General features: G+C 40.9%; 1 protein-coding gene across 1 annotated transcript in view; it reads right to left on the bottom strand.

Annotated features, from left to right (window-relative positions):
* Positions 1 to 23,166, bottom strand: part of ANKH (ANKH inorganic pyrophosphate transport regulator) — a 109,624-nt gene continuing 86,458 nt past the window's right edge. The window contains exons 9-12 of the mRNA XM_086740356.1: positions 13,629 to 13,758; positions 12,503 to 12,626; positions 11,809 to 11,908; positions 1 to 9,636 (exon numbers count right to left, since the gene is read on the bottom strand). Coding sequence (XP_086596482.1) covers positions 9,520 to 9,636; positions 11,809 to 11,908; positions 12,503 to 12,626; positions 13,629 to 13,758 — 471 coding nt within the window. The 3' untranslated portion in view covers positions 1 to 9,519. The remainder of the gene's footprint in view (positions 9,637 to 11,808; positions 11,909 to 12,502; positions 12,627 to 13,628; positions 13,759 to 23,166) is intronic.

Genomic DNA, 23,166 nt, shown 5'->3' with positions numbered 1-23,166 from the left:
TCATATGCAAACTGTTAGAACTTTACTTAAAGTAATTAGAATATGAAAGCTATCGGACAATATTGGAGCACAGATTCCTCCTCCCAAAGAAAGCACAGATCATTCTTTTTAACAATGCAAAAACACACATCTCTGTTAAATATATAAACAGCACTCAATTTCAATGCAACATGTACTTTTATACTTTTGACCTTAGCAGTCATTTAAAAATGTACAAAGTTTTAACCTTCATTGGTTTCTTTAGAGTTTAAAGAAAACCCACATATATAAAGCAAAGCAAAATGGTCATTAAAAAACCAAACCAGTAGCTTTAGCATGTGTACAAATTACAGAAAGCAACATTTATTTTGAGATAAATCAACTGGAACTCCACAAGTATGACAGAAAACGATGCATGAGGTAACATTTCATTTAAAATCTAGGATCCCTGTACTGTAGTCCCAAACAGTGCTCTGGCTTGGCACGTACAGTCCTTGCAAAATTGACTTGTTTAAGTAGTCGAGGATGGCTGTTAGGCACACTGCTTTGCATAAAGACAGCTTTATCCAGAAAGAAAGAATCTGAATTTTATACTGAGAAATATTCTGAAAGAAATGGAAAACAAGTGATACCTCTCAGATGAAACATGCATATGCCCAGTTCTCAGATTTACCTTCAAATTACAGAAATGAACTGAAAAAATGGGGCTTTTCTCTACAGAAGGGTATTTATAGAGAATTGACCTTAATCCCAATGCAACCGCAGCATGCCCCGAAGTGTGGCCAGCTACTGCTCTTGCCTCTTTCAGTGTTGTAAGCCTGCTGAAAGCAGAACGAGATGTTGTCCTGCAGAATACTTCATGGTCAGAGGGTCAGTTGGGGAAAAGACGAGGCCTCCAAGCATCCTTTCCCCTCTTTCCCGAACAAGAGTCTTCAGACTTTGTGCTACCCTTTTTAGGATGCTGCTTCCAGACGCTACTCCCTGCTCCCAATTTTTAACGTATTTCCATGAAACTAAAAACAAGTCAATTTTAGAGAACCCAAAGGCACAATTAGAATATGCAAATATGAATTCAGTATTTTTAGGCATTTCTGTGGTGCTGTTCCCTGTAGTATCCAAGCATCTTTCACCAGCATTAGTGAATTTTATCCTCATAGCACCTCTCTAAGATTGGAGAACATGCTATACTTGTAGTATTACTCTACAAATGGTGCAGTTTGACCTCACACGAATTGATCAAAGCTATCTTGAACCACTTTTCAGAAACTACCTCTCCTTTGAGAGTCTTTCTGGGGGGGTGGGGGGGGGCTCTTCTACAAGTTTGGTTCTCCTGCATGATGATTTCCTGCTATGAAGACAAGATAGTCCGTGTCTTCTGCTCTACCCTTTAGGTTTTGCTCAATCTTTGTATTTTCTGTCTAGAGTGACCTTGTGGCTGGCCCTGCTCATGTATGTGAAGATGAAGAGAGCAGGATGTGTGAAGGTTGCTTCTTTCTCCATTGCAAAAGGTGCGGCAAGTTTGCTGTCTTTTGTGCTCCTAGCACAGTAAAGTTTGGTTTTATCTAGTAATTAGTAACACTACCCAATAACCTTTAACAGCCAGTGAACCTTTCACTAAAGATGATAAATGAAGGTGCCATTGTTCTCTCTGCCCACCAGTATGGTCCTTGCAGGGTAATGCAGTGCGGGGGGCTTGCAAAAGACACTTCCACTCATGAATTTGTGGCCATCTCTCCCTCTCTCTCCATGTACACACACTCACTTCTCCACACTCACATGCTCGTGTGTGCTCAAACCATCCTCCCTCTTTGTCACAGAGCACTACGTCCTCCAGCCATGCCTGTCTCTCTTACCACAAACCCTCCACAGGTTCCTGGCTTCAAGAAGCAAAGGCGGAGGCAGCAACACCAAAAGCTGATCTAAAATAATGGAGCAGTGAGAGCAATGTTCTGAAAGATCAAAACCTGACACGATCTAAGCTCAATTGCCTCTACAACGGCGGTGGGGGTTTCGGCCCAGTTTAAAAACACCGGTTGAATTTTGCATCTTGTGTGTTTGCTTTTTAAAAATATACAAGATATTGCAGGTAGATTTTAATTAAAAATAAAGTAAGTAAATTTGAACTATATTATTTAAAGAATTATTACATTTATTTTTAAAATCTTGTTGATGGTAATGAATAAGGGTATGTCATCTACAAAAATGCACTTGTACCTTCACCTTTTTTGGAGGTTTTGTATTTACAGTTTTGTGGTGCTTGCAAGCTCTGCAGATAAAATAAGTTGATCTAAGTAACCAGTAAACTTGTTACCTGGAGCCTTCCAATTGTCCCATTATAGCTTAGGAAGTATTTTTTGTTTATTGTCATAGAACACAAAAGCAGACTTACATTAGTGCTGCTTTGGAGAGCAAACTACAAAGCCAAGCAATGCATGTTAATTCCCGGCTCTACTGTTTTCTGCATGTGTACATACACTTTACTTTCCACCAGGCAGTATTTTCATTAAAAGTTAATGCAATTAATTTTTTTTTTTCAGTTCTGCAGTTTTTTCTTTGCTTGTCTGTTGTTTTTGTTGAATTATGGATAAAGCTGTTGTTCCAATTTTAAAATATATCCTTTCCTAAGAGGGGATTTATATGCTCTCATTTGTAGACAGGCCAAGCTGTTTTATTATGTAAATCTAAGTATTTACTTTGCATTACCTTGATTACAAAGGGGAGTTATCAGAAAGGTTAGCTTTTTTTTTAAAATGCTGAATGATGCACATGAAGGGAGATGGGAGGAAGCAGGTAATAGATGCAATTGCTTGCTCATTTCAAGCGTTTTTTGCTTAGAGAGTTAATTGAAAAAGTGCAGTACAGTACTCAAATATTTCATCTGCAGATACAATAGCTTGTTTTTGCTTTGCCCTCCTTGTGGGCTTCCAGAGGGTGGGAGGGTACTTTACAGCTGGCTCTGCAATATGAACGTTTTGTCATCAGCAAAAGAATCTGTGCAGCTCAGATGTTTGCTCAGATATCTACATTGTAGAGCCCTAGTAGGCACTGTCTCTCAACTCTGAACTCAAAGCCTAAAAAAAAGGCTACCAGTGTCCAGTCCTTTAAGATGAAGAGACCTCTCTAGGTTCCTGATTGAATCAGAGAACATTTTAGGTCTGAAGTGGACTGCAGGCAATCATCTTACCTAGCTCCCCCCGCTCAAAGCAGGCCCACCTTAGACATTGGATCAGGCTGCACATGTCCAGCTGAATTTTAAACTTAAGGGATTGTCCCTGTTAATCAGGCTCTACAACTCATTAAGTTATACATTTACTTGTGAAATAAATATATGAAATCTTGTTTCCCAGGGCTTCAAACTGTTCTGCACTGCTCTGGGGATGCAGCGCTAACTTTGCTGGAAAAGTTTGGGTGGTGGTCTTATAGATCATTAGAAAGTCACAAAGTGGCTGGAGTTCAGTAGTGATCTTCAATTAATTCTTTTAATTCTTGACTTTAAATAAAGACACCCCCCAATTCCTTCTACTTCTTGACTCTCCTTTTCAGCTCAGCAAGCGAAAAGTAAAAAACAGTCCGTCAAAGAAGATTTTTGTTGTAAGCTACTTTTTAATCACGGCATTACTTGACATTCAGTCAGCATGAAGATTACATTTTCCTTCTCAAAATGCCAACAGACAAAATAAGCCTAGCAGGAGCCTTCAGAAGAAAATAAAGGAACATCTGAAGATGCTGTACTAGGAATGACAGAAAATAATGATGAGGTAAAACTAATAAATTGATTTGAGCAGTGGCAAGGCTTGGTAATTCTAAGGAAAACTTTCCCCTCAGGGTTACAAAGACAAAAGACCACCTAAAAATATACTACAATTCTTCTGTTTTACTGAGACAGCATGGATATCTTGATTATGAAATGCTGAGACTGAAGCTCACTCTGTAACTGTACAATGAACTCGCACAAGCTGCAGCCAAAACGCCCTTGTGTGTGAGTACGCGCCCCAAGCCGAGCTTAAAGCTCAGTCTCTGCCCCCGTATTTTGTCTTTGGCCTTTTTGTTCAGGAGGTGCCAATTACTGAGAAGTTTGGCAACAGCTTTGCTGAGGAGTGCATCCACGCACCGACAATTGAACTTGGCTCTCCAAAGCAAATCTACGCCAGCTGGCCAAACCCCAGCAGAAAGCCAGGGCCCCCCTGCACCCCGTGCCCTCCCGCTGCTCTGCAGTGCTGCTGCCGGTCGGGACCATGCCTGGACCCACTTTGCTGCTGAGCTGACAACTCTGCCTTGTTTCATGATGCTGACAGGTTGAATACAGTGTGTTGCAGGGTGCAGAATAAATTTGGGGCTCCTCTTCCCATCCAGGCTCTGCCACCAGCAGCCCCAGCCTCCTCTGCATCGCCCCCTGCCTCCGCGGGAGCTTGCTCCCTGCAAAAAAGACGGCATTCTGCACGTGAATTCTAGTAAAGAAGCAAGCATGAATGAGGGAAGGGAATTCTAACATTTTACGGTAAAGCTTGTATTTGGGAAACGCCAATTTCATACCAAAACTGTGATAATTTTTTCTTGTGTTTAAGTAATGTTTATGCGACATTTCCCCAGTGCAGCTCGGCCAGTTACTCAGAAACAGCAAGTTATGTAGTGTCTCCTCTCTGCATGTTATAAAACCTGCATGCCGCTTTATTTCTGCTTGAATAACCTTCTAAGATGTTTCTCTCTCTGATGGCTCCTCCACTCAGAAACCACAATACTTAGAGGTGGTGTCTTACAAACACATTGCTCCTCACCCTTCAGTCCCTTTCCGGGGCAGCTGCAAGGAAAATGGCAGCAGCCACAGCTCTGGTCTTTTCTGCTCTCCGTTTCACACCTCTCCACGCCACGCTGTTGTCTTTAGGCTGGATATACAAAACCCACAAGCCTTTCAACATTTCCCCTTTCTCCCCGATTCCAGCTGACTGATCTAAACCATGCTTTAGCTCATTGGTATAAGCTCTGCTGAAAGGGTGTTTTATTTACTCTTTCACGTAGCTTTAAATTGCAATTTTTTTAAACAGCTTAGTATTAGTCCCACATTAAAATAATGTTTAGGCTTGAATCTTTGTTCTAATGAACTACACACAGGCTGAAATAAAAGTATCTGCGCAGCACTCTCCTATACACATCCATAGGTGTGTATAGACATATGCATGTACACAAACATATGCATGGCTTTCCAGTGTACTAATGGCTACTGCAACTGTGCTCAGGTAGCACCCAGCTGCACTCAAACCTGTGCTGATCATGCCACAACCACAAAATCTCAGTGAGAGATAGAGCCGGTACTGCCGCCTTGCCAGACCCTGCACTGTCTTGCATTTTGCCAAGGATGCTGGCAGTAAGGCCAGGATGCTGGAGCCGCAGGACGCCCCGTCCCCGTTGCCACCTTGCAGCCCAGGGCACAACTATGCCCAGCGACTCCGAGCGCCTGGGCCTGAAAGCATCCTTTCTCCCTTCTGTGCGAGCGCGAGGCGCCATCCCACAAAAGAAGGCGCTCTTGCCTTCAAAAGGTTTCTGTTCACACGCTGTGGCCTGCCCTGAATCGGCTGCATTCATCGGCTCGCCCTCTGTCTTAGGCTGCTCCCTCTCTGGCTGCAGATTCGGCAAAACACCGAGCAAGAACCAGATATAAATCTCCCCCCACTGAAAGGAAATATTTAGCAGCAAAATGGGTAGAAAACAAAAGACTTCTCTGTTACTCACCCAGTCTTCTCACTCAGGGTGGCTCTATCTAACAAGCAGGCGGCTGAGCGCTCCTGCCTGGAACGACTGTGCGAAGGGGATGGGGAGCGGGGTTGCCCCATGCCTGGGAACCTGCTGCTGCGCCCAAATGGCCTCCAGCACCGGCTGGGAAATACAGAGCCCTTTCCATCAAGTCCACTGATTAGGGCACTGAGGGGAAAAAAATCCCCAGTGTTTCCTGTTAAGTCTGCAAAAGGAAAACTCAAGACAAATTAACACAATTTTACGTATGTATTAAAAGCCGAGGAACATTAATCCACAGCTTATCAGTGTTCCGCTCTTATTTCCCACTGTGTGAGCTGTTCTCCTATAGTCTGAAATTTAAGATATAGGATGCAGGTCAACGTTGTTCCTCTTTTTATTGTAACTTTGATTGTAGAATTCCATAATTCTTAAGAAAGTCTGGAACGGCCAAACCTCCACATGAATTCACGGAGATGACTGTGCTCTGGCTCTCCGAAGCAGAAACTGAACAGGTTTCTCTTGTAAAATACTTATCACAGACAGCAATTTGATAAGCAATAACACAAAAGAGACAGCTAAGCCATTTTGCTAGAACTCAGGAAAGCCCTTTTGGGAAGGAAGCGGTGCAGGACAGGGCGTGCACCAGCATCTGCCTGACAAGAGACACTGGAATCAGTAATGCTCTGACTGGGGCTGCAGCCAAGGGGGACGGCTGCCCGCTCCAAGCCTGTAACCCAACAGACCGGCTGCCTCACCAGCTCGGCTGAATTTGCCACCATCCGGGAGTCGGAGCAGTGCGGTTTTAGGTGGTCCCAGGAGCAGAAAACCAGAGGCTGCAGGGGATGGGGCGCTCCTTGAGCTGCCCACCCAGCGAGTCCCCAGGATGGCATGAGGGGCTGGTTTGGACTCGCTCATTGCAGAAACGGCAGAGCATTCTGTCAATCCAGCAGAGCAATGCGAAGAAATACAGGACCCGCAGGAAGCAGAAATAAACGCGATGCATGCGTCCCTATGCCACTGCTTGAATTCTTGCCCATATCCCACCACTCCCGTGCTCATTCGGTAACTTGCAAAGTAAAGGACTACTAAGTATTAACCACAGAACTGAAAATTTATCTTTTACAATACCATTAGTTTAGTTCTGAATGACCAATAATACAGTTTTTGATATTTGTTCATCTTCTGTCTAAAGCAAAAGATTCAGTGTTTCATTTAATTTTTACTTTTTGGTGCAATTCTGACCTTGAAACCTACATTGGAAATGTTCAAAATTCTTCAAAAATACTGTTGCTTGAATTTTAGTCATGTACAAAAGAAACATTACATACAAATATTTTCTTGCTTTATGTCTACAGTTCCTGAAAAACTGCATCTTGTGAACTTGGATACAAGCGTCCTGGAGAAACCAAAACTACATGAATAGAGACCTTAAATGGCCACCGTGAGCTCTAACGGTCTATATACACGTTATATACATATGACTGTTTGAGAGTCTGTATTTGTAAAGGTGTATGGCCTACATACTGCAGATATTTCATTTGTCTGAGGATTTTTTGTTCTTTATTTTTTTTAAACTACTGTCAGAAACAAGGAGAACCTTGTGGTGGTGGCACAGAAAACGTGTGCTTAGTGGACTTAGTCTTACCCTCCTAGTGCCTCTGCTCATTAACCATGAACTAATTTTGCAAACCTGTCACTCAACACATAATTTCTACATTTTTTCTTATTGCATTTGTACATGTAACAAACTGGTACAAATGTTTACAATAAAATGTAAAGTTCATTGATACAATGCCTTTCATGATGGCCATAACTGGTCACTAGCCAACTCTGTAGTTTTTTAGAGATGTTTTTAGCTGAACTTGGAAAAATAGGAAATGTATTGTAGCTTAAAATAAATGTACGTAATATACAATATATATATTTATACACGTGTATGTCTACATACACATATCTTGATATAACATTTAAAGTAATGTTCAGCTTTGATTGGTTCTCTGAGTGCTGGGACTACCTGGCAAATAAATCTAGAAACAGAATTTGTCCACAATTAAATAATCATTTCCACAACTTAGAAAAATATACTTTTACTAAATAAGGTTTAAATTAACTGATTTATGGATATAGCATGGAGGATAACGGTTTCCAGATTCTGACGTGATTACATCTGAAAGAATCCAAGCTATGACAAACCGGTAACGAACGCTGCCCCGCAGCCAAACACAGAAGAGCACAGAAATACAAGCTGCTGCTGCAGCCATCACTGACGGCACCCAAACCTTCTCTGGTTTGGTCTCCTTTTACATAGGCTTCATTTCCACCCAATACAAGTCACCCACCCCACCTCACACTCTGTTATTTAAGGCCCCCCCACTTCAACCACCACCACACAGTGCCTGCCACCTTCTCAACACACAGCACTTGCTGACGGATGTGAGCACCTCCCCACTTCCACCCAACTCTTGCCCAGAGAGCTAAAGTACGATCAAGGTCCCTAACGAATGAGTTGGAGGACCATCAGTACTTAAGCTTCACCATATGGATTTTGATCTACTGCATAGGTAAATATATTACAGCAAAACATATATATGTGTGTGTGTGTCTGTGTGTATATATATATGTATATATACATATGCACACACGTGTGTGTGAGTAGGTGTACATCTCTATAAAAAATTTAATGGAGCTATGTGTAGTAATGCGATATACCATGGTATCCTGCATATGTTATCTGATTTTTTTTTTAAATATATAGGCACCAGAAATAAGTATATAGACCAAATCAACCTTTTAAAATTAAAGTTAAATCAGTGGACAAGAACTTTGGTAAAGCTTGTCAATATTTATTTTTTTTAAATTCAAATACAGTCGAAGTCTATCAGTTGCCATCACCCTCTTCACAAGAGGAAAGTGCATGTTTTTTTTCTAAAGAAAATTATACGTAAGGTGGGGCTTAACAATTCAAGAAAATTCTGAATTCAATGCTTACATTTTTCAAAAGATTACCATCTTTCTCATGGAATGAAAGCTAAATGGAGTTCTTGTCCTGTGTGTATTTTATCGTATGCATATATATATAAATATATATATATGTATGTCTCTGTTTCTGTACCTGTGTGGGTACATACACATCTGCACACTTTTAACATGAAAGAGGAACCTGTTTTTCTCCACTTTGTCTGTGGAGACTTACACGCTCATCCCTGTATTGTACTCTGTGCAGTATAAGCTCTAGTGACGAGGCCAAACAAAAGATATAGTTCACCACAGTATATTAGTTTATGTAGCAAAGTCATTTTCAAGCCAGTAAAATAAAGCTCTGTATTCCAAACTTCTTTTCCTTTACATTTCTCATAAAGAAAAGGAAGGAAAAGGAAAGAGGGGAGGGAGTAGGATTATGGCAGTAGCATTGAGCCAGCGGCACAAGTGCGTGTGCGTGTGCGAGCCTGCAAGCACGTGCACGCGCACACACACGCACAGAGAGCAGGGCTTTGGTTGATAAATGCAGATTGTCCAGAGAAGGTGGATGCATAAGTAAGGAAGACTACAGTGATGCAATTGTATCTTTTATGTTTGCATGGAGTGAGAAAACAAATTCAATTGGAAAAAAAAAAAAAAAGCAAAGACCTCTTTTTAGGTCCCTCATCAGTGACAGCATACTCAGTATGCTAGAGAATTTATCTGAAACCTTTTAAATCAAGGCCTCTTTATTACAAAAATAAAAACAAACAAACAAAAAAGTATGAGAGACGACAAGATGCTGAAGTTTCACTCCAATCGTCCCTGCAGAGAACAATTGCATCCCATTTATTATTCATTCTCTTCTCTCATTTCTACGATGTCTGTCATTTCCTCTGTGTGAGGCATGTCGGTCATTGCGGAGTCTTCACCTTCTGTAGCTGTTTCATTCTCATTCCGCTTCTTTTTCTAGATTGAAACAAGCATTCAGAAACCTATCAGTAAGTTCTGCATTAACACAGTCCTACAAACACTGGCCGCTGGGAGAAGCGGGGCGCAAATGATGAGGTTTTTTTAGTATGTTATTAAGAGCTAGAATATTTGTGTCATATTCATGGCTTGTCACTAGTAAGTTGTCTTAACTTAGAAGGTTTCCATAACATTCCTGGGGCTCAGCTTTCTCCTTTCTCACATAAATGCAATAACAGAGGCGTTTCTTATGCTAAGCAACATCCAAAACAGGCTTCAGCATGACTGGAGGGAAGAGAGCATCTGGAATATTTTCCATCACAGACTTTTTATTAAAAAAACCCAGAAAAGCAAACAAGATATGAGAGAAGATAAGCTGCTCTAGGCAGGCAGAGAGAGGTGGCAACCTAATTTCTCAAATGTCAAACTTCAAGAATTTTACAAGATGTGAGCACTGGCTTTTCTTGGTATTGCTGATTCACTGTGATCTCCTACTCCACCAAGGCCAAGTAATCTTAGAGTATTTTTGGCTAGCAGGAGCAGAAGGTCATTCAAGAGCCCTATGATTCATCCAGGATGTCCTGGATTAGTAAAGCTAAGAAGTATCCAGCCCCACTACAAAACAAGTTGAAGCATCTGTTCCTTATTATCCGTTTCTCAGCAGGCTGACTAGTTTTACAGAAAACACTTGTACAGCTGACAATAAATCCCCCACAGGTATTATTGACTCAGCTGAGTTGGGCATATCAGAGTTTCAAATTTTCAGAGGTGCCTGCACAACACTTGATTTGCAGCTCTTAAACTCTGCCCACTTATTACCACTGTAGGCGAAAACAAGTTGGTGTATATACAGCTACCGGTTGGCTCTGCCACTGTCACATCGGTTGTTGAGATGATGCTGTCAGCTACGTATTAATTCTGGTAAGGGTATAAATTAGGTTGGCACAGTTATTACTACTGCTACTACCTGCACTCATCACTGCAAAAAATTAAACACCATGTCCCTGGCCAGAAACGCCCTATGAGCTACTGCAATGAGGAGGTCAGTCCAAACAGATATATGTTGTGAAACCAAGGCCAAGAACGGCCATTTCAGTGTCTATAGGTTTTACTCTTTGTGCTGAAGAAAAACATGACAGAGATCAGTGTCTTCTATTTTCTTATGAAACACTTAGGTCTATTGCCGTGGCCTGCGCTGTTAATCCATAGCAAAATTGATTTTAGTTTGTTCCAGCATAAGGCTTTTACATATTCCATCTTCTGTATTTTTTTTTGCTAAAAATAGAAGAGATAAGCATCTTCGTTTGGCCTTTAGTAAGAAGTCTTATTAAAAAAAAAACTAAAAGCATAGATTATATTTTCTGCTCCCATCCACAGAGTCCTTCTGCACCATGCAATGATGTACACACCATACCGTTTCTGCTTGGAGTTGGGCCTGGTGCCCTACAGAGTGTCTTGAACACGCAAGTGAAAGGACACAACACGTGCACAGTCACCAAGTCAATATTTAACTTGTGCTTAACTTCATTTAGTGGAATATTCTTTGAAATCCATGCAGCGCTACTACTGCATACATACAGGACTGTAGTGTGTGAAATACGCACAAGTATGCCTATGAGAAATCCTCGCCTCTTTAAGTATTTGTCAGCTCTTATCCTCTACCACTGTAGGAGTATATCTTGTTTTAAGTCACTTCTTTAGATGGTAAAAAAAAAAGTAACTATACTTTTTGTCCATTTTCAGCATACACACACAAACATATAAACATACACACACATATACATGGTACAAGCTTGGATGAGCAGTTCCTGTGTCTACATACAGAAGCTACGTTGTACTGCAGTAGCAGATCTACAGCGCAAAACGGATGGTGGTAAGGACGTGCTATCCATGACACACATGTTTTGAGGAGCAAGAGTTTACATCAGAACTGCCTGTCCCATGGCCTGGTCCCATGGCCTGAATGCCCACTAGCAGCTGGAGAGTACTTTTTGGTTTTATTTCAACCCAGTTCCCAAGTTGCACACTCTTGAGATCGCATGGGGAAGCAAAACAAATTCAGTAAGTAGGGATGCTGGGGTGATACATTTCAAAAGTGTACTCTCAATCTGAACTAAAATCCACTATATTCACCAACTGTTTTCACCAGATCCCACAGAGCCTAATTCTTACCTGTTTCCGATAGACGTAACAGGCTGCTATTGCCACCATGGTGGATTCTCCTACAAAACCGGCTAGAAGGGACCCTACTCCAAGAGTGGCTCCATGAACTCTGTGGGTGGCATAAAAAGAAAGTGGTCATGGTTGAGTGAGAATGCATGACTCATAGTTATATTTCCACTGGCATGTAGAATCAATCTGTTGTTAGAAATATTTCCTTCAAAGACATAACACACTGGCAAAGAGAATAACTGGTATTTTAAAGGACTTTTTTTGTTTCTTAATGGCTTCACCGTTTAGTAAAAGAAACACATTCCGAATCAAATTATGGACTAAGAATTTAAAGACTTGTACAGACTGCTGTAGAACAGATTATTTAACTTATAAACAAGATATTACTTCCTTAGCTTTATTAACAGTGCATTTAATAGAATGGAAATAAATTTCCCTTAGGACATGTTTTCACCTCTCTGGCATTTGGATATTTTTTCAAAAGGGTTATCAATATCACGCCTACCTAGAGCAAAGTCACACTTGTAAATTTGTAAATGTTTCTTTCCCAGATATTGACACTATTTAGGTTTATATTACATTTAGTATTTGGGGAAAATGTTCTGAGATATGCAAATTCAGCTATCAAGTGACAGGAAACAGGAATGAAGAGGAAAGCAAACCCATCAGGTCTTCGGAGAGGAGAATAACTTACCCCAAGTAAGGCAGCACAATGAGACTAGTGATGAGGACGATAATCCGCAGCACTGAGCTGGGTGCCAGCACAAATGTCTTCTTTAGAGTCATCAGCCAACCAGTCAAGTGCGCTCTGACCGTCACTGTTCACAAACAGGGGAAGGGGAGGGGATGGGAAGAAAGGGAGGTGAGAGCAGTGAAAAAAAAATCAGTCATCTCATACGAAGCTTTTTAATGCAGAGTGCACTGTTCAGAAATAATCATGGTGAAACTTGTTTCTGGTAACTTTGCACACAGGGAAGCCCTACTGGACATGAAGTAGATCTGTGTCCAAATTGCTTTAATAACTGATTTTTGAAAAAAACAAAATGTCGGTTATAGACAGTAAGCCTTCCGGAGAGCTGTTCTCTTACAACCGTTTTATTAGATGGCCCATTCTGTTTTCTTTGTTAAACGAATATCCCTTCCCTACAGAGAAATCACACCAAGGAAAATTTTCCCTCCTGTGTGGTACATGGTGTAACAGCTGGGCACAAAAAATGATATCTACATGTACCTATTCTTATATTTGGAGTTTACCTTTATTACAAAACTGTCTTGTCATATAAGCAGAAAACACTACATGATGTAGCATTTAATTAGGGAAGTTAGAAATTTTTCAAGGGGAAACATTCTGATTACTGCTGTCAAGCTTGTCTCTCTCTTGAACAGGGGCATTAACTTTTATTCTATATTATTTATGCTCTGATGATATCTGGAAGAGCCACTGAGTCTGGCAGCAAAAGGGGAGACTATTGGAGGTAATGTTACTGTGGAGCTGGTCCTAGATGGTATTCCAAACAGTTTATTTCAGTCTTAGCACACACGTATCGCTACTGCCATTCATGTGTGTGTTCTTGGTTAGCAACAACAGACAGAATTCAGACTTTTGACAGTCAGAAATCTGCCTAATGACAGACTGCTCTTACTGCAACATTTATTTCTTGACTACCGATGTAGATAGTCTTGGTCTACATCAGCTTTGGTAAAAACAGTGTTACTTATGCTAGGCATGCATTTAGCCACTCTTGTAGATACAGCCATTATGTCCATGTCTCATGGTTTGGTTTTGAGGTTACTGAGTTTTTATTGTCTTGTATTTTTACCTGGAATTGGAAAGAAGGAGAAGATGCGCAAAGGAACAACACACAGCTCTGCAAAAGCGAAGTCTACTCCAATTATGTCAACTAAAATCTTCTCTGACACGTTTGGTGTCCAAAACATCACGAAACAGAGCTAGGAAGAACAAAATTAAGAAAGGTTTATATTTCAGAAGTGAAGCACAAGAAAAGATAGGCCTTCTTGCTCTGAAACATTTTTTTTTACTTTACTGATGGGCAGATAACTCTACTGATGATAAATATACGTACGGTATATTTATACTTAGCTTGCATTCAAATGCACAGAATACACAAGTGTACACAGAGAGGCTGTCCTGGTTTTGGCAGGGATGGAGTTAATAAGTGGGGGCAGGCGAGGGTGGGTATCTGCCTTCCTGGCATCCATCCTTCCTGCTTGTTTTTGCTGCCATCGTTCCCCCTACCTTGCTGGCTCCCTTTTGCTCCTTTGCTTGCTGCTCGGGTTTGTTTCCGTGATCGCTGCTCGGGACGGGCTGTATCGGTCATTGGGACATCGGGTGGTGAGAAAACACATATTGTTCACTTTGTATATTTTTAATATCCTTGTATTCTGCCTGCCCCCACTTATATACTGAGCATGACGTTTATGGCATGGAATACTCTCTTTGGTCAGTTTGGATCAATTATGCTGTCTGTCTTTCTCCCAGCTTCCTGCATCTGCAAATTAGCGAGACTTGGAAAGCAGGACGGTGTCCTTGGTCTCATTCACAACAACTGGTATCATCAGGGTGTTTATGAACATTCTTCACACACAAAATCCAAACCATACCAGCTACTGAGAGGAAAAATTAACTCCATCCCTGCCAAAACCAGGACAGAGGCATATTAACTTTAGAAGCAATTCCCACTCTTCATGTTCCTCAGATGCCAACACTGACCCATATAGAAAGAATTTTTATGCTGCCTGCAAATGGTTGTACTTGAATGTTCTAATTGTTACAAAAACAGTAAGAAACTTCATTTTTACAGTACTTGCTCTGGTTAAGACATGCATATTCATAAACAGATTAACTACTAGTTTTAGTAACTAAAGATTTGAAGTACTCCAAGACCCAGAGATCCGACTTAAATCTAAGACTTAAATGTGCAGCTGATACTAGTACTTTTGGTAATATGCCAAATATCACAAGTTGCTTGCAGACACAGTGCCCTCAGGCCACAAATCTACCGAGTCTTGTTATTTTTTATTTAAGAGTGTGCTGTTTAGTCCCTACATGAAAGGAGAACTTCCATAAAAAACCCACAACAAATGGTACTGTGGTAGTATATGCCATTTAATGTTTTGGTCAGTACCGAGGCAGGTCTTCAGGCTGGGCTGAGGGGGCTGTTGGCAGCTGGCAGGTCCAGCTTCAGTTCAAGGCACTCACTGAAGAATGGTGCTGATAGCCCTTACAGGACTTTTCCTGTAAGAGGGGGTACCTAACATCATTTCAAGTATACCTACTTTGTTATTTAACTTGGTTTTGTGATTAAAAGAGTTATTTCTTTCTGTTATTCTCATAATAAAGCAGATGTCAAGGAAGTGAGCTGACTGAATGGGCAAAACTTGGGACCTTGAATGCTCTGGCACTTCTCTGTCAGGTTACAAACCAGTGTACCAGGTAAATTATGCTGTCTTGATTCCGGCTAGGACAGAGTTAATTTTCACCTGAGCTGGGAGAGGAGCTGGAGCTGGTGGCACCTGTGGCTGGGGGACATAACTGGGATAGGTTACTCGGAAGGAAGCCAGTTATTAGGATCCACTGGGAACTACTGTACTGTACATTATGTGCTTAAGTATGTTCTGTTACTGTTTTTGTTTTCCATCTCTGTTTTCTTTTCCTTTGCTGTTCTGTTAAACTGTTTTTATCCCAACCTACAAGCTTTGCCTTTCTTTCTTTCTTTCCCAGTCGACCTCCCTGTGCCACTGGGGGGTGGTGGTGATGAGGGGAGTGAGTGAGCGACTGCATGGTATTTTAGCTGCTGAGTGGGGCTAAACCATGACATACGAGCACTGGCTGTACAATCTGATGGCTCTGTAAGGCTCTATAACCACTCTCTTACAGGCTTGTATAGCCTACAAGTTAGTATCATAGTATCTAGCTCTTCTCTTTTTATTCAGTTGTCGCATCCCTACGTGTTCAGATGGCTTTTAAATCTAGTCTTTGAAGTCCTACCACCTCCAAGACAGCTGGAATTTCACTCTCATTCTTTGTTTGTGTGCCAGAGATTGTCCTTTCTGTTTAGCCTACGAATATTCAGATGGTAGAAGTTTCCCATTGTCTGTAACCCAGTGGCCTGTGCGTGTTGTCTCACATTCTGACCACCTGTGCAGTGAACAAAACATTTCACCTTCCTGCAAAATGGCTTATCTTCAGTTTTCTTCTCCACTTCTTAGAGTAGAAACCACTATTTATTTTTCACAATTAAATGTTTTACTTGACTGATTTGATACTGTCTTGCAGTGTCTCTTCATCACCTATACAGAGAACAGTACGCAGAGGAAGGTAAGAGCAGAAGACTAATGAACTGAGTATGGAGTTTTTTCTGCTTTGGCTAGCACTTCTCTCTCCCTTCCAAACTACTTGTACAGGGTACAACTGAAGCAGACAGGACAATCTAGAACAGAGAAGGTTGTGTGGTTGAGAATCCAGTTATTAAAAAGTAACTGTACAGTGACAGAGCAAATTATTTCATTGTTGCAGACATCATTAGGCAGACTGTAGTGATTTGCACTCTTACTGCAAATGACCTGTAAAGCAACCATCCAGGGAATGTTTTGTCAAATCTTTCTTCAAAATCCCATAAAAAAAATTAAGATGCAAAGATGTCCACTCTTCAACTATAATTTGCTGTTTTCATGAAAGCAAAGACCTTTATGCTGCTTGTACTGCACAATGCCATTAGCATCCTACTGAGCAGTATAGTTACTGCTGCGGCAAGATCCCACACGCTTACGCTAACAGCAGAGTCTGCCCACTGCTAGCAAAAGGCAAATACAGCATTCTTTTCTTCTTCAACAGCAGTTTTTTGAAAGAGTATTGTAATGTGGTTAGACAGGCAAGCAAATAAGTGACCAAAATCATTGTTCTCAATCCTGTTCTCTTTGAAGTTAAAGTTTGTTTCTGGCCTTAATAAGAACAGACTCAATCTCCATCCAGCTGCTGCGGGAGGCAGGTCAGTTTGCAAATCAGGCGTAATGACTGATACCCAGGTGGAATGCAGTCATTCCTCCTCAGCTGTTGCAAACCCCAGTGTTGCCTGCTCCTCTGATCAGCAGAGAGCCAGTGCTGAAAAATGGCTTCAAAGAGCACTTCTTATACAGCAGCTGGTGGGTAAAGACAGTAGGGATTGCTAAGCTCAAGAATAAGCAGATTGAGGTGAGGCACGGCAGCAGAAGGACCTTCTATTTCTGTCTCAGCATGGTTCCATCTTTTGATTGCAATATTGATAACTAGTTTCATTTTGCAAAGACATTCCTCTCTGTCATCTTATGAGCAGATGATATTCTCATTACCCACAGGGGACAAAGCTACAGGAAAATAAATTAATGCTTTGCATCATGCAAGCTCTCTGCAATTTAACTTTTAGAGCACTTGCAACTTGGGAAGTTTCCATATTATTTCAAATACAAGTTCAAAATGTAGTAGAAAAAAAACCCAAGCTCTACTTCAGGAAAATAGTAACACTAAACCTGCAGAGGAAGGTATCTTGGCTACTGATTCTATTACAGATGAGGTATACTGAAAATAGGATGAAGTCTTAGCTTTTTTTTCTGATGCTGAGTGGCCCGTATGATGTTTGTGATTACCTTGGTAAAGGGTGAAGACTGATCAGAAAGGAGACTGGAGAAGATGGAAACAGATTAAATGATGCAAGTAGTCCAGTGAAGCAGGGACTTGGCACAATTAGAGATGGGATCTACTCAGGAAAAGATTTTAGGAAATAGTTTTACCTATAGTATGTCTGCTATCATTCTTTTAGTGAAAAGAAAGTTTGTATTCCCCCTCCCCCTTACATCCTTCTGCATGTGTCTGGGAGGTTAAAAATAGAATAAATAGGCTTGGGTAAAGTTACAGTTAGACTTTAATTTAGTGTAATCAAAGATGAAGATGAAACAGTAAAAGCTTCCACACAGGCTATCAATGTGCATACAAAATGGCATTGCAGCTTCAGGTTGCAATTGCAGTTGGCTGCACTGGCTCTCTACAGTAATGACTATGGTACTCGGCAACTCTGCTGAGGCTGGAGCATTTTAAACCCTTGGGAGTAAGGACTTTTAATGCTTTGAGACTAAAGATTTTGCCTGTGGGATTTTAGGAAGAGAATTGATTTGATTTTCTGTTATCTTACAGTATGAGTGCAGCATGATACTAAAGAGTAGTTTTGTTAAAGCCTTTGATCATTTAAACAGAACTTCAACTGAGCAGTGATGAGCATTTTAAAAACACGGGGAAAAAGAAGATATAAACAGGAGAGTGGAACACTACAGAAAATAGGCAGGCCTGAGTAAAGACAGTAGTATTTATTAAGGTGGTGTTATCTCTGTATAAAGAACAGTAGCCTAAGTATTTCTGAAAGCATTTTAATAATTTGAAGTGATCTGAAGGGTTGTGCTGTTGCGTAACATGTCTTTAACTGATCTACAGCAGTAAAATTTGAAGGATTTTATTTAATATATCAATAATTCACAGCAACATAAGAAAATCAGTACAGCCGTACTAGATCAGACCAAAGCATCAGCTAGACCAGTACTGTCTCCCTGCTAAAGGTCACCGGGGGTTGTCTCGGGAAAGGACACGAAGAGCAGAGCAAGCGCAGAGTAAGAGATGCCCTTCCCGGCTGCGTGGTCTGAGCTGCTGGCAGTTACAGCTTCAGGAGTTCAGTAACCGCGGTGCACCTTCATCCCATGCAGCATTACGTTGTGCATACAAAATATCTAATATTAATGATTTTTTCTTTTTTTTTGCAATCCAGTTGTCCATTAAAAAAAGTAAAAAAAACCCTCTCCCTTGTGGCTTAGAAACTCTCTGTAAGTAGCTGTGCTTGCTTTCATGTGGAACCTTGCTACTCTCAGCTAGCAAATCCAGAGTCTAGGCATATTAAAAGGTTACACATAAAAAAAATTTGGCTGTCGACAAGCCTGAGAGAATGCACCAAACCTTTATTTTGGCAGGGAAAGTACCAAACTGCTAGTGCTCAGTTGAACTTCTCTTTAATCTCTTAAGTACACTTCATGCATTTGACTTTCACAAATGATTGTGATGAAAGACTGTTCATGAGAGTTTGTTTCAGATGCTGCGTGTAAGAGTTTGAATGGTAGCAGTTCTTGAAAACTAATAGCCTTTTCATAGGCTCTGCATCTCCGGGAAGCTATTTCCATTTATTCTGGTTGCTGACAGGGATTACTAAACCTCAGAGACCCACTACATAATGCATTATAATACATTATGCTACCAAATGCTATTGTCATGTGTATAGCAATCTGCAGGGTGCTACACTGATTTGCTTTTAGGCACTTGTAGAAAGCTGCCTGTATTTTGGGACATTCATTGATAAATACAAGGCATATAAGAGTAGTTCAGCGTGCTATGAATGACAGCACAGCATTTCTAGACTTCAGTGCAGCCTCTTGTTAGAAGAAACACTGCTTGATGACAAAGACATAACATGGCTCTATGTTCCTCAGAAAGAAGCTACGGAATCCAAAATGCTATGTTTTTAAAAACAGGTTAGACATACACCAGCCTGGAATGAGACAGGAATAACAGATTTTTACCATGCGGAAGGGTACTGTTAACCCGTTAAAGGCTCTTCTGTGACAAAATGCAGTTTGTATTTTTCTCTTGCAAAACAATTCTCAACAAATGTTTCCTATCATTTGTTGAACTTGCTATATTTGCAGAAGTATGGCTGTCCAAGAGAGGTGTTTTACCCTCAAAATATTGTTCTACGTATGTATTGAGAATTGCATCTTAATTGATTTCACCCATACCTTGTTCATGACCTCTCTATGCCCATTTATGCTATGTGGCGCTTTGAGAGGGAAGAGAAAATCTACTTTACACCTTGTAACACACCTGAGCTTTGAATTGCATCTCAGATCTTTAGGATAGTATCAGTTAAGTTTATAAGTTCAATTAATATGAAAGAATATAAGTCACAGGATTTTGCCTTTTGAAGTGTGCAATAAACAAATCAAAAAGCCTGAGTCTTACACGGTCCAGTCTCCTGATTTGCCAGACATCTCCTTGGCCTCCCTCTTTCTCACATAAGCAGAACTTCCAAAATTCTGTTCCCTTTCAGAGCTTGTATCACACTTACAAGATGAGCTAATCTTGCAGATATGTTTGTAAGTCAAAAGAATATCTTGTTCTAACTTGCATCAGTGAGAAAAACTGAATTTGCCTCCTCTGTTCAACATCCGATTTTGCAAGATGTTGGAAAAAAAAAATGGTTTAATTTGTTTGTGCTGTTCTTATGGCTATTCCAAATCCATACCTTCACTGACCTTGAAAATTTCATTCTTGAAATGACTGTGTAGTACTGGGGCTTGTAACTCAAAAAACTTGCTCTAGCATCTCAATGTTAAAGGAATCTGCACTTATGTATTTTTATGAAGAATAAAAGTAACAACAGTTTTGAACTGTTAACTACTAGTACTGAAACTATAGAAATAGTTATTAGTTACCTTTTCAGACTACAGCTGGAGTGTGCTTCCACGTTGACTATAGCTGTGCAATAGAATGCAAATTTCTAATACCTCCTGAAGCACTCATTCCACTATTCAGTCTCTCAAGCAGCTGAACGACATGGAAAATGTTAAACAGGGTTCTTATGAAGGAAGGAGATCCAACCACTCATCAATTTACACAAATAAAGGATTTTGTGTTTTACTGTGGGCCAAAAAATCAAAAAGTTTTTATCATAAAGACATTATTCCCTGTTGATAGGAAATTACATGTGAGTTTAACATGAAAAGTGAAATACTTTTTGCCTTTTAAGACCCAGAGGGATTTTTACTCAGGTTTTTTTTTAAGCACACTGCTGTAAACAACCATAAAGTTCTTTGGAAGCCGTGGAGGAATTGCTGGGTATGGTACGACACTAGAGGCCAGCATCACTGGCCTGCACCAGAATGGGCCAGCAGAATCCTATGCTATCTTTGCTGTAAATCATGTCAGAGAGTGGTCTTTGCACAGCCACTCCAGTTTTAAGGAGGTTTTGATATACAGCTTTTAAGAAAAAAAAAAAAAATTAATCAGTGCAAAATGAGGTGTTGAAGGTTCCTGCAGTCTGACACTCTGGGATGAATCATGATGACGTGCTCACGTGTCCTGCAGTTCTGAAGTGGGTGGAAAGTGGGTCCTTTTCTTGTGTGGGAAATGTAAGGCTCTCAAGACCAGGCTGGCCAAAGCCCCAGGGAACCTGTCCTGACCTCACCGCTGACCCTGCTCTGAGCCAGAGGCTGGCCCTGATGCACCTGAGGCCCTTCCAACCTGAACAAACCTGTGAGCCTAGGAAGCAAAAAGCCCTGTATCTGTGTGCAATAAAAATCTCAGGCCGCGGACGTACTTGACAGTGGTTTATCATAATGCTGATGACTTGAACCACAAGGACGGTCACTAATAGCAATTAGCCCTCAGGCGCACGCAAGTCAGTATAGATTTCTGTGAACTTCGTGTTCTGCAAAGGGTGGTGTGAAGCTGAAAACAGCCGTCATAAAATTTGTCAAGCAGCAGAGGGAGCATAAGAAACCAGACCCTGCCTGAGGGAAAACTCCCTAACTTCATATTTTCTCCTGAAATAATTGGCTTCCACAGATCTAAGTCTCTCCCGGCCTCCCCCGGCTTTTCTTACAGTTCAGTGACAGAGCACAACATTCTTCAGAAATAAAGCCAGGTCCAGCAGCTGCACAATATACTGACTCTTGGATAGCACTAACATGATGGTACATCTGCTTTCCCCTCAGCTGCTGCTGAAAATACTTAGGTGGCATTTTTCAGGCTGGGTTGGCTCACTAAGTCATTATATCTCCCTGTTGAATTATGACACTTTATTTTTTACAGAAAGCAGGGTATTTTAGTGGGTACAGCCTCACTTTAAAAACCTTGAATAAACCAAAGCTGGCAGATTCCTAGGCTCTCTTTGAAAACTGCTGACTTCACAACTTAGCCATTTTCTACTGTTCTGAGTTTTCTGCAGCCCTTGCTGCTTCCTATCGCGACTACAGAGTTTGGGCAGAAACATGCTGCAGTGACAATTTTTGACCCTTCCTTTTCTGCTTGCTCCAGCCACTCACGCAGAATAGACCCTTTGTCTGAAACCTGAACAACCATGAAGGAGACATCAGTCTTCACCTCACTGGAGAAAACAGAAATCCTTTGTTCCGGGACAAAGGGTCAGTACAGTACCACGGATGGGACAAGGCCCTTGTGAGGATTTCATAAAGTCAGCCTCTGGTGGTCCAGCATCTTCCTGAGCAGGCAGGAATGCTTCCACTCATGTCTAATCTTTACTGAAGCAGGAACTAAACCTAACCTTGAAAAGGCAAAAAGCTTCTCAAGCGATTGTCTGCCAATATGTCATTTTCCAATTGTTATTTTTGTGCCAGCAGTCTGAAGATAAAAAAACAATCTAGGAGTTCACAGATAGGCAAAATCAAAGCAGTGAAAACAAACTCATCCACTGGACGGGTGGTATTATTCCAAAAGCTGACCTTGGCATCCATATATTGTATGACAGTAAAGTGAAAATAATGTGGATTTAGTCTTAATGTTAATGCTGTTTTTAAAATGTGAATATCCTATATATGACTTGTGAAATCTCCTTAATACAATGAGACTGTAATGAAGCCATTGATTAAATAAGATTGGAGAGTGAGGGGGAAATTTTTTCCTCTTTTATTATATCCTTTCTTTGTACACTCATGAGAGGTAATGACACTGAAGCCAGTCAACTAAGAAATTCCAGATATTGGCACTGTCGACAACTGGGGTTCTGTCCTCTGAGAGGGACTGGTTTCTTGTCACGACATTTCTTCCAGTGGATTTTACTGCCTCTTATTATCCCATGACTCTAATAAAGCCCAGTTGTAACCTTTGATAATAAAGCAATGCAGAGAAGTAAAATAAAGACAGCCAATGAAAGGCAGGAATAAATGAATGAACCTTGAACACAAATCCAGAGGCCTCTGCAATGACTTAAACTTTTGGCTGCTTTTTGACCTGTGACATTGAGTGTACGATGTATGATGGCAGCAAAACAGGGTTCCTACGTACGTTTCCCTTCATTCATTTTGAAACTTGGGAGGAAAAACTACATGGAAGCCTAATGCTATACAGTACTTTGATTCTGAAGAAAATGCAGTTTGTACTGTTTCTTAAAGCCAGCTGCTAGCCACGCCTAAGCTCTTCTTTGTTATTAAAAGGTATTCCTGAAAGCAAGCAACAAATACCAGGAATGGAGGGATAGACCACAGTAGCTACTCTGAGTCTGAAACTCTTCAGCACTACACAGGGTGAAC

The sequence above is a fragment of the Chlamydotis macqueenii genome, chromosome 2, assembly GCF_036417535.1.
Source record: "Chlamydotis macqueenii isolate bChlMac1 chromosome 2, bChlMac1.mat, whole genome shotgun sequence".
NCBI lineage: Eukaryota > Metazoa > Chordata > Aves > Otidiformes > Otididae > Chlamydotis > Chlamydotis macqueenii.
This window is presented reverse-complemented; position numbering and strand designations above follow the sequence as displayed.